The sequence below is a fragment of the Sebastes fasciatus genome, chromosome 3 (genome assembly GCF_043250625.1).
Source record: "Sebastes fasciatus isolate fSebFas1 chromosome 3, fSebFas1.pri, whole genome shotgun sequence".
NCBI lineage: Eukaryota > Metazoa > Chordata > Actinopteri > Perciformes > Sebastidae > Sebastes > Sebastes fasciatus.
The window spans coordinates 27,392,712-27,411,105 of NC_133797.1; the positions used below are offsets into that span (position 1 = coordinate 27,392,712).

General features: G+C 40.6%; 1 protein-coding gene across 1 annotated transcript; it reads left to right on the top strand.

Annotated features, from left to right (window-relative positions):
- The first annotated feature begins 1,387 nt into the window (after positions 1-1,387).
- On the top strand, positions 1,388-9,507 carry cnga1a (cyclic nucleotide gated channel subunit alpha 1a). The gene is made up of 8 exons (XM_074626885.1): positions 1,388-1,778; positions 3,284-3,400; positions 3,496-3,564; positions 3,779-4,090; positions 4,179-4,283; positions 4,635-4,741; positions 7,838-8,448; positions 8,539-9,507. Exons 2-8 carry the CDS (start codon positions 3,306-3,308, stop codon positions 9,505-9,507), a joined length of 2,268 nt encoding a protein of 755 aa, XP_074482986.1. The 5' UTR covers positions 1,388-1,778; positions 3,284-3,305.
- Positions 9,508-18,394: the final 8,887 nt, after the last annotated feature.

Sequence of the window (18,394 nt, forward strand, 5' to 3'; positions counted from 1 at the left end):
CCCCCAATGCTACAGCACCTGGTGCTCCTGCTGTCGCCCTAAACTCTGAAGAGGAAGAGGAGGCTGAGGAGGTGGAGGCAGCGGAGGCTGAACCAGCTGTGGTTGAAGAAGTGCCAGCGGTGCCCAAAGCAGACCCTGCAGCAGACCCTGCAGCAGACCCTGCAGCAGACCCTGCAGCTGCTGCTGTTGAGCCAGCCGTGGTTGACGTTCCTGTAGACGCTGCAGCAGTTGATGCTGCTGCTGTGGATGTGCCTCCTGTTGATGTGGTTCTTGTTGATGTGGTTCTTGTTGACCCTGCAGCCCCTGAGGTGGCTGTCGATGCGGCTGTTGTCTGATGCTGATGTCCCACTGGCAGCTGAGATTGACACAACTGGAGTGGCAACAGATCCTGCTGCAGTGTAGTTATCTTCCTCCTATTACCAGCCTAAGTGCATCTCAGTTAGCAGTTACAGCAATAGCTGGAAACAGCAATTAAACACTGTGGCATATTGAATAGAAACGGAAGAAAAACAAGTGAAGTGTGTTTTTAGTTCATAATTGGACAATTAAAACATTTTGCTGTGTTCTTATTTCTGTCTTTAATTAAAAGACATTTTACAATTCTGTACTTGAAATTCAGTTGTAATCGATTAGTCATGCGTGTGCGCACAAGATACAAATAAATATCTGTCCAGTCTTCAGCACAGGTAATTACTAATAACGTTAATGATGGTTCTGTCCTATTCAAGTGCCCCAGCGAGCTATGACGTGCATGCACATTACCAGGACCCTGAAACTGAAGCAGCTAAATGGAACTCAGCCATCATGAATTTTATTATTTACACCCGTGCTTTTCCTGCTGTAACATGTCAAAATGTCAAAACATATCTTCTCAAATAAAGGCAAGCATGCCATAAAAAATCATGGTATCTAAAAGGTAACAAGTCCATTATTTTTGCCTTTCCTTTCACTCGGCTGCCTCATTAACATAAACAAACACATCAAAATGCCATCATAACTTATAGTTGTTCCAAAATGATTCAATATAAAAAGACATCTGGAGATGCTCCTGGGTTTATATAAGAGCAGCTGCAAACGCCACATCAGCCAACAGGGAGAGCCACTGAACCACAGGATGTCTGTAGCACGCACTAGGGGGAGGAGGATCTCCTGCTGTTAGGATGCAGCTCTCAACATTGATAGAGGTTCAGATTTATATTTACTCTAATGATTCTTATTCATATAGAAGGAACTAGATCCACCTGATCTAAAATCTGTAATGCCCGGCACGATGTAATAGGATCAGGGGTGGATATGGCTGAGGGTGCTGACTGAGCAGGACATGCCGGTGTGTCTGTGTGTGCAGACTAAATCCTCTGCTGTTCCGCAGATGGTCAGGAAAGTGATAGCCTGTAGCAGATAAATATATATATAAAAAAGAGGGGTCAACACAAAAAGTTTCTCAGTATGCTGGATGTTTACTGACAGGTCAACTGAAGTTGTCCAAACTTCACTTAAACGTATCTCGTCTGAGTGGACAAATAAGAAGGATGAGTGCCTCTTGTCTTCTCAGCCAAGTCTAATCCACAAATCCTTATCAGGGTCACTGAGACTCTGTGACACAGTTAGTTATAGACTCAATGCTTAAAGGTGACGCTTGTCTATAGCTACATTTTATTATTTTGATTAGCATCTAGTGATTAATACCATAAATCTGCTGCTACTGTGAGTGGCCAGCTTCTAACTACAAAAGGATAAAAAGGAAAATGGATTTCACATTACATTAACGAGTGGAAAAGGTAAGTTAGGCAAATACTGAATGGATTATGAGTCATCACTACGGTTTGGAAAACTATTTTGTAGCATTGCCTGTTCGTGCGGCCACATTGAAGGTCACATTATACAGTTTTTCTCCTTTCACTTGATGCAATTCTATAGGTTTTGGACTGAAAGTGCAGTGATGAATGCATTCACTTAACTTTGAATGATTGCTGGTTCTTTTCACACAGCTCTGGATAGGTCAAGTCAAGTTATTTATTTAGCATATTTAAAAATAACAGGAGTTGTCCCAAAGTGCTATCCAGTCGAGGCAGAGGGGTTAGGATCTGCCTCAATAAAGTTATGCATAATTAAAGAAAGAAATGGTGCATAAAAAAACAATAATAGAGAGATACAATGAAATAGGAAGTTAAGAGAAATAAATATAAAACCATGTCACACAAACTATTTTGCAGTATTTTAGATGAATGACCAAAGAGAATATTACAGTAGGTGTGATATAAATCACAGGACCTTTATATGGAGTAATAAACATACTGCATGACATGTTTTGCTAATTTATTTTTTTCTGTTTTGTGTAACACCATTAAATGACTGCAGGTGTGAATTAATGATTTGATGTACTGTTTTGAAAAAGGTCTTTTATCAAGAGAGAAGATTTTTGTTATAGTACGATTGGTTTTGAGAACATAGCACCTTTTGTTGTCGCAAAAAGCAACTGGAAACACAATATCGCTGCTTGTGTCATCTATTCTTAAACTTTTCATTCTAATGATGCATCAAAACATGGAGACTGTGATGCATGCAGGGCTGTGTCTTCTGCAGATTAACTTCTTAAAGGACCAGTGTGTAACGTTTGGGGGGATCTATTAGCAGAAATGGAATATGATATTTATAACTATGTTTTCATTAGTGTATAATCAGCTGAACCAAACACTGGCTCTAGAGAGAGCCTTTCACGTTTTTACGTTACCTGAAGGCCACCGTAGTTCTCCGACACGCTTGTGAAACTGCGGTAACGTGAGCCGTCGAGTGCAAAACCGTGGTAACGCCGTTCGCCTCGCTCAGAGGTCATCCTTACCATAATAACACTACTTTAGAAGCAACAGAAGTCAAACAGCGGCTGGTGGTACCACGGTTTTGCACTATGTGGCTCACATTACTGCAGTTTCACAAGCATGTCGGAGAACTACAGTGACCATCAGGTAACGTAAAAATGTGAAAGGCTCTCTCTAGAGCCAGTGTTTGGTTTGTCCGTTCTGGGCTACTGTAGAAACACAGCGGGGCAACATGGAAGACTCCGTGAAGAGGACCCGCTCCCTATATAGATATGAAGGACTCATTCTAAGCTAACGAAAACACAACGATTCTTAATTTCAGGTGATTATACACAAATGAAAACATAGTAATGAATGTTATATTCCATTTCTGCTAATAAATCCCTCGAAATGTTACACACCTTTCCTTTAACCTCTAGTCACGTCATCCTGACACAAAATCTCCACTTTTTTTTAAATGTTTTTAGGGTAAACTGCAGATCTGCTGCCATGACCACTTCAACCACCCTTCCCCACCTCACTGTGCCGCCTCACACGGCACCACAACGCTCCACAGACAGTGAAGAGTCCGGCGAGGATGATCTGTAAGCAAAAAAATTATTCAAACAAAGCCCTTACAACACATTAGTGAGAAAGTAAGACAGTTAATTAATGTGTTAACGTGCTGTGTTTCTTCCAGAAGTGCACCTAAATCAAATCCTCATTGTCTGCTCAATATGAATAACAGCAATAACAATGAAGAAGAAGAGTAAGTACAATTATGGAGTCACTAAGAGATAAGTGAAGCCCTTGTAAAACACAGTTTCTCTTTGATGTATCTCACTGCAAAAGTAATTTCAGAAAGGCCCATTAAATGGGTTAATTAATCATTTTCCAGGCAGAAAAAGAAAAATAAAGGAAATAGGAGAAAAAATGTATATGCATATTGATGCATATTTACAATGTATTGATGTGTGTTACAGAAATGAGGAGACAGAGAAGGAAAAGGAAGAAAGGGAGGCAAAGGAAAAAGAGGAGAAGGAAAAGGTAGAAAATGAGGCAAACGAGGAAGAAGAGAAGGAAAAGGAAGACACGGAGACAAAAGAGGAAGAAGAGAAGGAAAAGGAAGACACGGAGACAAAAGAGGAAGAAGAGAAGGAAAAGGAAGACACGGAGACAAAGGAGAAAGAAGAGAAGGAAAAGGAAGACATGGAGACAAAGGAGAAAGAAGAAAAGGAGGCAAAGGAAAAAGAAGAGAAGGAAAAACAAAAACAAAAGCAAAAGGAGATAGAAAAGTAAGTGCATCATTCAGAGCGACATCCTCGTGGCAACTTTTTCCACTTTCATATATTAAATTAACACTTTCTTTCTCTCTTTTCACAGAGCCAAAGAAATATTTGTCATTAATCCTGCTGGGAATTTGTATTACAACTGGCTCTTCATCATCACAATACCAGTCATGTACAACTGGACCTTGATCATAGCCAGGTGATTTCTATTTCAACAATGCCATTTCCCTGCAGGTCAAATGGTCACGTGATTCCATTCAGCTATTCATTAAGTGCTATTCATATCCTCGTCCATAAGAAGCTGTAACAAATCCTTGCAATTTAGCAGCGGGTTGACTTTGTGCAGAGAAATAGACTCGTTCTTTCAAAAGTCCTTTGATTTACAGTAATTTGAATTCACTGCAGTAATGAATTCTATAGTTTGTGTTGAGATTGGTGGGCTTTGCACCACATCAGCTGCAGCAGTGGGACATACAGTATAGTGGTGAAGTTGCTCAACATTATTAATTTACAAAACTCATTGCTGGTGGTTTTCTTCTCCTGCACACAGGGCTTCTTTTGAGGAACTGCAGCATGACTATCTCATTTACTGGGTTGTTCTGGACTACACCTCGGACGTAATCTACCTGGCTGACATGTTCTTCAGGACCAGAACAGGTGACCTGAGCCTCCCAATCAAAATCTGTTAGAGGATGAGTTCACATTGTTCTCCAAGTGTGTCTTAAAACAACATTCACATAGCCAAATGAACACAAATTATCGGCAGCTCCTGCTTTCTAAAGCTCCTCTGTAACTAATATGAGGTTTCAGCAGTCTGAGTGGTTCCACTGCAGCTCTACAAGACTGTCAGGGGAAACACAAGGAAGAGATTTTGTACTAAAAAAGACTGTAACTCTGGAAGATATTCACCTCATTTGACTAATTCATACTGCTGTAGCCTCATATTAGCTTCTGCTCAACTTGAAAATGCATTATTGCACATACAGTGCAACAACAAGGGTGAATTTTGTCCCCCATCACTTGCACTGAAATCACGTTAGGGAGGGACCAAGGTTATAATAGTTTTGAATTTTCAATTAGTTTTTATTTTATTTTAGTTTTGACTAGTTTCCAGAGCGCATTCTTTAATTAAGTTTCATCCATCCATTATCTGTAACCGCTTATCCTATTCAGGGTCGCGGGGGGGCTGGAGTCGATCCCAGATGACATTGGGCGAAGGCGGGGTACACCCTGGACAGATCGCCAGACTATCACAGGGCTGACACATAGAGACAGACAATCATCCACGCTCACATTTAGAGTCAACAATTAACCTGCATGTCTTTGGATTGTGGTAGGACACCGGAGAACCCGGAGAAAACCCACCCTAACACGGGAAAAACATGCAAACTCCACGCAGAAGGGCCCCAAGCCGGGTTCGAACCTGCAACCCTCTTACTGTGAGACGGCTAACAACTGCACCACCGTGCCGACCTAGTTTAGTTTTAGTTTTACAGTAGTTTTAGTTTGTTTCTGTTAGGGCCAGGTATGATGTCTCAGAAGTATGTAGCATTATACATACAAACACATGGTGGGAGAACTGTGAAGGATGTTTAATCTTTGCGCTACTTTAGTGAAGCAATTGCGGCCTAGCGTCATCTCCTGGAAGGTCAAGTCCGTTCAATTTCTGTGGTTCAACGTCACGAGAGCGGAGGGTAATTCATGCCGTCTCCTTTTTTCGGTAGCGATATGTTAAAAAACTAAAACTGAAATGAATTTACATTTGTTTTTTTGTTTTATTTTTATTCATTTCTTACCCAGGCAATATCGTTTCAGTTTAGTTTTTCTTAAAGGATATAGATTTTATTTTTCTAAAAATATTTTTCGTTGCTTAACCCTGGTATGGGCAGGAAGAATGATTACAGCGACCGAGAAGTGTTTCACTAGCAAAGACCACCACAACAATGTCATTTAAGGGTTTAATGGAAATTCAGGGGGTATTGTATGTTGTGGACAGACGGAAGGATGTAGAGGGGAGGAGTGAAGATGGAAGAATGACAGGAGGACGTACTGAAGACCGGGCAGTGTGCTGATTACAGGACCCCAGACGGTACCTAGAATGAGACATGGGAGAGTTATGCACCAGACTGAAGAGGAAGGGAAGAGAGAATGAAGGGATGAGGAAGGAAGGAGGATGAATGAAGGGAAAGGGAGGGAGGGAGGGTCGAGAAATCTTAGACGAACAATGCAGTATGGGTTGACCCAGCCCAGTCGCACTAAATGCCGTATGAATTTCGCAAGTCATTTCGCATGCAATAAGAACGCCATTCTAGCATGTCAATTGAACACCACGTAGTCTGTATCAACACATTCTCATCCCAACTCTTCACATACCGCCCCTTTTTCACTTTAGGATTGGGCACCAAAACCGCTGTAGTTAGGTTTAGGAAAGAACTACGTGGTTTGGCTAAAAACTACTATGTTCGTACAGTGAAAATGACACTTGTGAACACAGGACACGAACGAACAGCTGATAGTAATGGTGACACATGGGACACAAACAGCGGTCTCCTGGATGAAAGCCTTGTGCTTGTTGGACCCATCCACCTCCCTTCCCGTCCGCCATGTGTGTCTCTTTTCCCTCTACGTCACCACACTCCTGGCGCACTTTTTCTGAACGTTTACTGTCGCCGCGGATGGGTTTGCGTTGTAGTTAATGGAATGCCCGGTGCGTGTCATACCGGTGCTAAGGGGCGCCTCGTGCGGCGGTATCGAACGCCGATGGCCGTGACAAAGCCTCTGTATTTGATGCACTGGGAATGAGAACAGGCTGTCTGTACTGACTGCAATGTAAACGCACCTGCATAAATATGCTACGCTCAGAGCTAGTAACGTAGAATAGAAAGTGAGATTATGGTGGGCAGGAGTTGAGGTGGATGGGTCCAACAACTGCAGGATTTCAACCAGGAGTCCCAAAGTGACATTAGTAACATGTTTTCTGTACTTCTTTTAGGTTGTTTCCGTAACCTATTTCACTTAGTTTACATAGTTATTTTAACCAAACCATGACGTTTTCCTAAACCTAACTAGGTGATTTTGCTGCTGCCGTTACTGTAGATTTGTTGCTTGGTTAAAAAAATGACACGCAAAAAGGCTAAAATGCATTCTGAATAAATATCCGCTTAATGTCATGCCATTTTTATGCCTTACCATGAGATCAGGTTGGTTGACCTAGTATAAGTAGCCTTGACAGGCGATTAGAGGTGTGGTTGAGGCGTGGCCCTGCTCCCAAAAAACGAATCAACTTCATTTCAATGTGCATTCGGGCAGGTGAGTGTTGTATTAAGGTAGACTTGAAGAAATGTGACCCTATCCTTTAAGCATTTCAACACATCTCTTTACAGTGCAGATGAAAACATATTCACCCTTCTTGGACAAAATGTTTCATTGTGTTACAAATCTGAATCAAAATAGATGTAATTTTTTTGGGGACACTAATCAAGAGAAAATAAACACTAATTATAACGCAAGAACAAATCTTCACACATATTAAACCCTAAATTGAGTATTGACGTCCCTTTTCTATGAGATGCCTAAATCATCACTGATGCACCCAACTCTGAAGTTGCGTGATAATTTAAATTTGAATGACAATCATCTGTGTGTGTAATCAAAGGTTGATTATTGCAATAACAGGGACTTTTACTTTTACTCATGAAAAAAAAAGGAGTTGTTCATATTGTGTCTTTAAACGTTCTACGTCTTTGAATGCAGGTTACCTCGAGCAAGGCCTGATGGTGAAGGATAAGAAGCTGCTACTTGATCGCTACATGGCCACCTTCCAGTTTCGTCTCGACTGCATCTCCATGCTGCCGACTGACTTCCTGTATTTCCTCCTCGGCCTCGAATACCCAGAGATCCGCCTCAACAAGCTGCTGAGAATCGGACGCATGATGGAGTTCTTCACGAGGACAGAAACTAAAACCAACTACCCCAACATCTTCCGTATCGGAAACTTGATCATGTACATCCTCATTATCATCCACTGGAACGCTTGCTTCTACTTCTCTTTCTCCAAATACATTGGTTTCGGTGCTGACGACTGGGTTTACCCAGCTCTGGATAATCCTGAAGCGCCTAGGTTGGCAGAGTTTGGCATGAAGTATTCGTTCAGCCTCTACTGGTCAACACTGACCCTGACTACCATCGGAGAAATGCCACCACCGGCCCTGGACTCAGAGTTTTTCTTCCACGTGATGGATTTTTTAGTGGGGGTCTTGATCTTTGCCACCATTGTAGGAAACATCGCCACCATGATCTCCAATATGAATGCTGCCCAAGCTCAGTTTCAGTCCCGGATTGACAACATCAAGCAGTACATGCGGGTAGATGGACCACATTTTTTTACACTCCAAAAATTGGAACAAAATAATATTTTTTTGATTATATGTTGAATGTTTTCCTTTTGTTCACAGGTCCGAAAGGTCAGCAAGGACCTCGAGTTGCGAGTCATTAAGTGGTTTGACTATCTGTGGAATAACGGCAAGGCTCAGGATGAAAGAGAGGTGCTGCGGTATCTTCCAGACAAGCTAAAGGCTGAGATCGCCATCAAAGTCCACATGGACACGCTCAAGAAAGTTCGTATATTCGCAGACTGTGAGGCGGGACTGCTGATCGAGCTGGTGCTCAAGCTGCGGCCACAGGTGTTCAGTCCCGGAGACTATATCTGCAAAAAGGGCGACATTGGCCGTGAGATGTACATCATCAAAGATGGAAAACTTGCAGTTGTTGCTGATGATGGCATCAAAGAGTTTGTTGTGTTGGGAAGCGGCAGCTATTTTGGTGAGATCAGTATCCTCAATATTAAAGGCAGCAAAGCAGGCAACCGGCGAACAGCCAACATCCGCAGCGTTGGATACTCAGACCTCTTCTGCCTGTCCAAGGATGACCTGATGGAGTCACTGCAAGAGTATCCGGATGCCAAAGGCATGCTAGAGGACAAAGGGCGGGAGATCCTGATGAAAGATAATCTGATAGATTTGGACCCAGCTAACATCAAGCCTGAGGCCAAGGAGCTGGAGGAGAAGGTCAACAAATTGTACAGCACAATGGAGCTGTTGCAATTGAAGTTGAAGAAGATTCTGGTGAATTACAAGAACGCGGACAAGGCTCTGAAACATCGCATCAAAGATCTGGAGCACCTAGCAGGAGAGGAGGTGGAAGAAGAGGACGAGGAGGAAGAAGAGGTGAAAAAGGTAGAGGTAGAAGGGGAAAAAGGTGAGGAGAAAAAAGAAGAGGAAGGAGAAGGAGAAGAGGAAAAGGAAGAGGAGGAAAAAGATGAGGAGATAAAGGAAGGCGAAGGAGAAGGTGAAGAGGAAAAAGGTGAGGAGGCAAAAGATGAAGAAGGAGAGGGTGAAGAGGCAAAAGAAGAGGAGAAAAAATAAACCCATAGTTTCTGTAAAACACTGAGCACTTTTCTAATTAGCCACAAGAAATCGTTCCTACTGGACTTGCTTCTTAAATGACTAGAGACTAGCTGAAATACCGACTGGAACTTGTCTTAAAAAGGTATTGCCATTGTATATATTATAAGATTAACGTAATAAATATTGCCAATGACAATATTGATATTGAATTCAAATAAAATATTGGCTTCAGTTGTCCTATTTATTGTGATTTTCTGCTCGTTACATGCATACAGTCTTTATAAAAAAAAACTTCCGTCTTCACAGAAAGCAACTGGGTTAGGTAGGTAGCCATTTGCGAGTAAGCCCTCCAATGACTCTGGGCAAGTGTTACTTAACTCACATGCTTTCAAATACAGAAATGGCCTGAGGTTGATGCATTAATCAGCAGTCTATTAGATTAGAAAAAAAAAATTAGATCACCTGAAAATTCTTGTATCACAAAGAGCGGGGTGATGTGGCTGTTTAAGTCATGTTTATCTAAATGCTGTCACTATATTAGTTTTCACGGCAGCTAGATTCTCGCAATATAAGCGAGAATTGCTGGATCACATATCACAGGAAAATCCATTCGTGGCTAGAGGCTCCCGCGAGATGGTTAGAGTTAGGCATTGGCCTTGAATGGTTAAGGTTAGGCATTGACCTCATATAGTTAAGGTTAGGCATTGACCTTGAATAGTTGAGATTAGGCATTGACTTTGAATGGTTAATGTTAGGATAGGTGGTCGGGCAGCGAGTCTCACGAGAGTTTTTGCAATTTGGTTACCTTCTAGACACAACCCAAAATCCATCTGGTCAGGATTCAAGTCATGCGTTTGTGTCCCGCACGCCAGATCTCGGACCAATCGGCATTCTGTGAGGAGCTACTGGCAGCGAACGGCACTGAAGGCTATTCTCGATGGAAAAGATGTTTTCGCTCTTCTGCCGACTGGCTTCAGTAAGAGTTTGATTGACCGATGGTTCATCCAATCCCTGCCAAGTATTTTTTTTGAAAGAGCCTGCCGTTTTCTAAACACTTTCCAATGACGGCTTCTCAGATGGTTCTGTGTAACAGACCATCTGGCGGATCAGGTTACATACAGGCCACCCTCGGCTGTCTATAGTGCAGTTAATAAATTAGCAGACTGTCAGTACACTGACTCAGAGATGCTGGTGACTTTGACCTAAAGTCTAAAAGGGATGTGAAACAATCTCAATCTGTCACAGCTGATTGATGAGCTGACCGGATCAAATTTGAAGGATTCTTCAAAATCAACATTCATAGATTTGATTCTGTCCAATTAGGAGGGACAAAATTGCTCAATGTCTACTAAAAGTTACCTTTTAATTTTGTTATGTCGCAGTTATCTTTTATGTTGAAAGAGATCAAATTTGCCATTTAGTCATGCATACTTTTTACCCTAGAAAGGTTGTCTAGAAAAGGTGAACACTTTATATTCAATGAGCCCATTCCCTGTTTCAGTCTGCGCTCACACTAAACTACAGCACCGCTGCAGTGAAAATGACTGGATTTGAAAGAATTGAGGCTATTTTCTGCGGCTCAAGTGACTTCCTTAGTGTTTTTTTTCCTCAAGTGAAACAAAAAGTCAACATTCAATCATTACAAAAAAATTGTTTTGAGGTGACATGGTTGTCTGGTTTTGAGCTCAAAGCTATGAAAATAAAACATCAGATTTTGTTAAATTGAAAAGTGTTTCTACTTGAAGGGAGAGGCTTTGGAGAGACAGAAACAACTGCACATGAAGGAGATTACCATTCAAATGTGTGTACCTGCTTCTTGTGTTTGTTGCTCTACATCACTGAACATGTTTGATTTGAATTTGCTCAGAAATGACGGAAAGAAACATCAAATCAAAAGCTCACAAATCTTCCTCACTTGTCGGTGCTTTACATGTAAACACATCACCGGCACACTGAACTGAACCATTTCCACTCAAAGCCTGACGTCTGAAGAAACACCACTTACTCTCTCCAGCGTGAAAGCAGCTAAGCATGTGACTATTGATCATCTTTTGTGTTGATCTCTCAGCACTGATGACTAGGAAGCACCAGCACAGAGTCACATTCACAAGCTTTAATGCATTACTTAAATCATTGATAAAGCCGAACAAAGAAGAAAAGCAACCAGTTGGTGATATTTGGCACCAATGAATGATGAAGACAGAGATGACGGTGAATTGTTGTCATTCTTGGAGGAGCTGTGTGCATCACTTTGCCAGCTTCTGCCATTTCCTTTGACTTTATAGTCAGTGTGGTGCATTGAGGGAGTAGATCAATGTATTTGCATTAATGAATGAAGGGACAATGACAGCAGATGGTTTGTTATACTGTACAGCAGATGGTAGCATTTTAGCAATTAAGGAACAATGAGCCTTGGTACTCTACTCTTATCTTATCCTTAATGTCGTATCCTACTTTTTCCTATGAGGTTTGCTCGTACGTGTTTCAATTCAGATTCATCAAACTCTCTTAACTGGACAAACTTAATCACTCGTTTCAGCTTGATGAATGCCATCTGTTTATCATTAAGGTTAATTTGCCATATAGTGCATCTTGCTCTGCTCCATTTGTGGGCAGTTTCATTCACAAAACTGTTACAAAAGAGTAAAAAGAAGACTTTGATGAGCTTCAAGTCCTGCTTTCAGAAATCAGCAAACACATTTAGCACATTTAACTATTTAAAAATATTAGTACTATAGGCCTGCAGCAGCCAACGGCTTGAGTGAATGCTTGACATGAAGTTAGATGCTAAAAAATGTCTTTCTAAAGCAAAGTGGTCCATGATGGGTGAGACGGATTAGGCGGCTATGTGATGTTTCAATGTAACAGTGACTACATTTACATGCAGCCATGCATAACTTAACCGGTGGTGCACTTGTTCCTCGTGAATACACAGCCTCCCTCTTTCATTCCTTAAACCACCTTCTTGAAAAGGCCGGCGTTGTGATATTTGCACATATCCAAAAACCTGTTGATATCCTAGTCTTTCTGAATGTTTAAAAGTAGGTGTGTTTCTCCTTCCGACCAGAAATGTAGGCTTTTCTTTTGGGCATGCATCTCTGCAAACTGTTGGCTAGTTGGTTGTACAACGCACAGAGCTGGCCGTAAACAGGCAAGAGGATGCGTTTTGCAAAAAAATCCCATTTGAGACACATTTTCAAAATGCGCTGTATAAATGTCCAAAGAATGTTCCTAAACCTGAATAATATCGGCATATCCCACATGTGTTAATCGCAAAATGCTATGTTCGGAATAAGGCCTAATTCGGAAAATCCAAACGAAATATGCTCTTTAAATGACCCGTATCAAATTTTAAATATTGTCATATTCTGAATAATAGTGAAATATTAGTGTGCATGTAAACATAGTCAATGTTAATGTGCATAACAGGATACTGGGCAGAAACCGGAATAAAGAACCTGAGTTAAAAATTTGACTCCAGAGACCAGGATTTGCATCCTGAGTCCAGTTTGTGGTTGAGTTTAGACAGCAAAAGTACTTTGGATAAGTTTTGGAAAACAGATTGTGGTTTTGGTTAAATGTTAATAAATGCATTGTGTCTCCAGTCACTGTTGACTTTTTTGTATTAAACCAGACAATGATCTCCCCTTAACCTTAACTAAGTGCTGAGAGTTTAATAATGCTGTAGTCACAACAAAAACAAGTGAAATACATCGTCAGTGAGCATTTTACTGAAACGTGAATTAAGTACATTTACGCATTATGTTACCAGAAAACGTAATTTCTTTCAAAACATATTTGCAGTTGCAAATTACTTGTAATAAATATAATTTCTAGGAGACAGGTTTGTCTGTTTTTATTGCAACTTTATTATGTACTACTACTTTTATCATTTGTCAGCTTTTAGTTGTGTTGGGATGCAAATTAGCTGCACATTCACATTGATTTAATGTCAATGTTGACTAATGGACACTGTCTGTCCCCAATGAATAAACAAAGAACCCAGTCAAAATTTGCAAATTTGGGTTTAACCACATAACCACATCTTATTATAAAATAATATTGTTGTTATTATTATAATAATCTTAACTCAAGGTCCACTTGCTAGCTTTTTGTGGAGCTTTTTACCTCATCTCATGGTTTTCATCAGTTGCTGGAGTTTGATTAGTTGTCACAGAAATAGTTATGTTGTCATTGTGTACATGTATGTTAAGATAAAGTGTCACTACATTCAATTTAAAAATACAAAATTGTAGAGATTGTTTATTTGTGCAACAGGTTTCCTCTTTTCCCATCTCCAGGTCTGGTGCTTTAAATCCTTTGCTTTTATCTGGACCTGTACAGCACACTGTGTGTCATATAAATATTAATGTCCCATACTCAATGTTGTCATGAACTCAATTGTGATAGCCAATGAGAACATCTTAGCAGACCGGGTGTGGTGAAGTGATGGAGCGCATGTCATTTATTCTGGGGAAATTGCTGTCTATAAGGCTGATTTCCCAGTGGAGATATTTCTCTGTGGGATTCAAAGCCTGAGGGTCTTCACTGTATTGACCAGTATTAGCACAACAAGAGGAAAGAAGAGTAAAAGGGTCATATTTTATTTTATATTTGCTATTCGGTTGAAGACGTGTAGCAGTGACGCTGTTTTCTTTGCATTTCTTGCTGCTCAACTCAGTTCAGCAATGACTGCACCCTCAAAGAAACTCATCAAATGAATGGCCATAATGCAAATAATCAAAATGTTTACCTTAGAATGAGACGTTTATAGGGAGCGGGTCCTCTTCACGAAGCTGGCCACCATGTTTCTACAGTAGCCCAGAATGGACAATCCAAAAACTGGCTCTAGATAGGGACATTCACGTTTTTCAGTTTTCGTTTCGGCCACCTTCGTTCTCCTACACATGCGGGAGAAATTTCAGTTGGTTGCAATCTGCAACCTCACCGCTAGATGGCACCAAATCCTACACACTGCACCTTTGAGTACAAATTTGAGGTACTTTCACATGAGTATTTCAATTTTATAGTACTCTACTGCTCTACATTTCAGAAGAAATGTTAAGTAAATTTCATAAAAACTGTTTTGGTGCTTGTTTGGGTCACCGCTGTAATAAATTATGTGTGAATGCTGATTAAGCACTATTGATTAAAACAAGTATTTTTTTTTCTTCAACAGATTTTTACAATATAAGCGAATGGGAGGAATCTTCAGATCCTCTTCAGCCTACTCCACTTCATACTTAGCTCCTGCATATGTTAAGCTACATACTTAATTTGAGTATTAAAAGGGTCACAAGACTTTGAACTATTAAACTTGTATTCAGCTTTTTGATATCGTTTACAGTTCAGGACCGCTCTCTCTCTCTTCAAACTATCAGGGTTGCTGCGTAGCTCAATGGTTACAGTGCATACCAGTTGTCCACACACCTTGTGGGATTGGTGGTAAAAAAAAATTACCCCATCTCTTCTTGCAGGACCAGTGAAGAGAACAGAACATTTCAGGGGATCTGAAATTGAATATAATATTCATATCTATGTTTTCATTAGTGTAGGGACCTGCCATTTCGGGTGGCAGACACAGTGAACTGTCTCCCAGAATCCTGGAGGTATGCTCTCCTTGACCACAGGACTCAGCTCAGTCCTCATTGGCTACAGTAACATTTCACCCAGAGGTGTGAAAATCACACAGAACAAAACCAGAGGAATGTCCTTTGTTCCTTCTCTTTCTTCTCATCTGCTCATCTCTCCTGACGTGTGAGAGGTGAGCTGCTGCGCTCTCTCTGCTCTTCATCTCCTCAACCCAGGCTGACCTGGTTGAGGTGAACGGCTCTCAAGTCCAGAACTTGCAAAACAGTTCTGGTTCTGATCAATGGCCTGTTAGGAAACAGCCATTGCAACCAAGGAACCAAACGGCAGACAACGCGAGTGCTCTGCCCTTTCCACCAGCTAACTTCAAGCTATCAAGCAAAGAAGTTAGCACCAAACTAACAGCAAAGACGACCTCTTTGACTTGGAACCACAACTTCAACACATGGAATCACAAACCCTTTTCTTCCATGGATTGGTAACGTACTGGGCCTTAGCATTAGCAATCGCACAGGGCTGAGCAAGACAGTCCAACTTTGATTTCTAGAAAGTACTTGTATTGATTTGGTTTAATGTTATTCATTGAGTTTGACTGTGGTGATTTATCTGTATTTGATTTTTGGGTAACTGGCTTCGCCACATCTGATGTGTTTAGTTTATGCTTCACATAGACAAGGTCTTGCATGCAACTAACCATCTTTTCTAACCCACTGCATCTCTAACACACATAAAGATCACATACAGAAACTGTGAATTAGTTAAACATAAACATACAGCTTCAGATAATCTTAACCCCACATCACCCCCCCCCTCTCTGTCCTTCTTCTCAGAAGAACAAAGAGGTCATGTGGTGACATGCTGATGGCCATCTTTGATTCCGCCATCTTTGATTCAGCCATCTTTGTAGTTTTACAGTGCCCGCCATTTTGTTTGTAGGCCATACAGACATTTTGAGACAAGAACCCATCTTGTTTCCACCCCCCTTTCTCTCTCTCTCTCTCTCACACACACACACACACACACACACACACACACACTGTGTTTGGTTTGTTTAGTTTAGTTATTTAGTTAGATTAATATTGTGTTTTGAACCTTTATTATCTTGTAAATAAATGTTTGTGGAATACACATGCTGGTCTCTTTAATGTTGCACAAGAGTGAATAATGCCAACCTCTACTATGTCAAGAACTCCGATATCCTTCAACCTTTACTTTCTATTTTGGTTATAGTTATTAATTTAATTATTAATCAACATTCCAAATTGATAGTTTAGCATATATAATGAGACTATATTAACGTTTTGGTCATTGGTCCCTGATTCCAGGGTGGTGCCCCGTTTATTATTAATGTTTATTGATAATCTTTATTAATATTAATAATTATATTATTATTTATTAATTAATTTGCTAATAACCAAAACCTACCAAAGTAGAACCCCTACATTAGTGTATAATCATCTGAAACTCTGGCTCATGTCTAGAGAGAGCCTTAAGCGGCAGCGACGTACATAAAACCTGCCTTGGCGAAGGTCTGCGCTCTCTGAGTGCACTTCTAGTTGAATAATAGCAACAACTTCTTCATTGCTTCCATACTTTTCAGCATGATGTTACATCTGGTGCTGTATCTGACGTAGCTGAATACTTCTTCAAACGCTATCTATCTCATATGGTACTATAGGAGCATATTGTCCTCCTGGTGTTTAAAACCCAGAGCAACAAACGGTACATGAAAGCTTCACTCCTGTCACTTATTTAATGGAGCTGTATTGGAAAAAAACCTGCCAATACCCTGCCGAGCCCTCTCCCCCAGCTCTCATAAAACACTAATGCTGCATGTAGGGAATGAATGTGGTGAAAGTGACGTCCACTGATTGCAGCAGGGAGACCGACTTACAGAATCACTGCACTAATAGGAGGACGGGCGATAACATTTATGCATAAAACATACCTTAGCTTGTCATTATCATTAGGGTCATTGTCAGGAGCAAGAGTGCTTTATTATTATCAGAGGTGATATTCACAGATAATTGCAGTGCTTTAAATTCTTAGTCTCCAGTCTTGTCCTGCTTGCTTATGCAGGTGACTGTCTGCATATAGAATCATTTTAGCTGAGACAAAACTATCTCGAATCTGTGTCACAATGTTTCAGTAGAACAAACATGCCCTCTAACAGACTGTAATTGATTAGTGTGTGACAGTCTGTTGGTGGTCAATACTCGCTTTGCCCACAATGACAAAAGAACAATAAGCCACAAAGTGAAGCTTTCATGTGGTTTTGTTCTTATAAAGGTAATGCTCAGCTGTTAATATCTGAGGTATGGACTAATGAAGAAATGTTGGAGGAGCAATGCTCTTTCATTAGCAAATAAATTGCTGTCCCTGGTTACATTTTGAATTGATCAAAGCAAATAGCCTCGAGCCCTGACACGTGTTTTGACACACCACGGAGGCAGCTATGAAAGGACCTGATGACAATGCTGCAGCTGAACCGATGCATACCCGTTGCCCTGATGTTTTCACCAGAACTATAGTGGGAGACGTGCAAAAATTACATTTCACGTCAAAAAATGTAATTACCAAATGACAATGGAGTCTCTACACGCACATAACAAAGCCACGGCCAGATAATGAGCTTGCACCTCATTAAAGCAGCCCGTCTCTGAATGATCAGAGGAGAGAACAGACTACAGGGGTCAAGACTGGACTCTGTGGAAATATGCAGCATCACATGCAAATGAAGCATTTTTTTAACATCGTCTTTTGTCTTGGTCACTGTGTTCTTTGACAGTTATTACTGTAAATCACATACTACACAAGGCCAGCGCCTAATGGGGCCCCAGTGGTGTTTTAGTGGCGTTCTGATTGGTCAAAAGTCTTGAAATTTGGTACGGACAAACTTTGAACAAGTATCTAACAGTGAAACTTTGAAATCTTTAGATCACATGAAAAATCTCATTTTTATGAATACTCAAAGTCAGGATTTTTGAAAAATGAGGAAAAACGCTAACATTGTGTTTATTAAATGTTTTCCATATGATTTTTTTTTTACACTGTATATGTGTGTATATCTTTGATATTCAACTTGTTCAATACTTGATTGTGCTCCTTGTAGTTTCTGAGATACAGCCAATGTTTTTTATCATGCTATATCTATGATTTGGGCACATGAGACAACTGTTTTTTCCTAAAATATAATGGAGTCTAATGCAAAAACAGTAGTCCAATCATATGCCCAAAAACTAGATATAGTATGATGGGGAAAAACTCACTTTTCAGCCAAACCATTTGACCAATTTTGAAAATCTCTTCACATTAG

Excerpts from the sequence above, each read along its gene's own strand:
- cnga1a (XM_074626885.1), top strand. The coding sequence starts at position 3,306 with ATGACCACTTCAACCACCCTTCCCCACCTCACTGTGCCGCCTCACACG. Across the intron at positions 3,401-3,495 it reads GAGTCCGGCGAGGATGATCT|AAGTGCACCTAAATCAAATC; the intron begins GTAAGCAAAAAA and ends TGTTTCTTCCAG. Across the intron at positions 4,091-4,178 it reads AAGCAAAAGGAGATAGAAAA|AGCCAAAGAAATATTTGTCA; the intron begins GTAAGTGCATCA and ends CTCTTTTCACAG.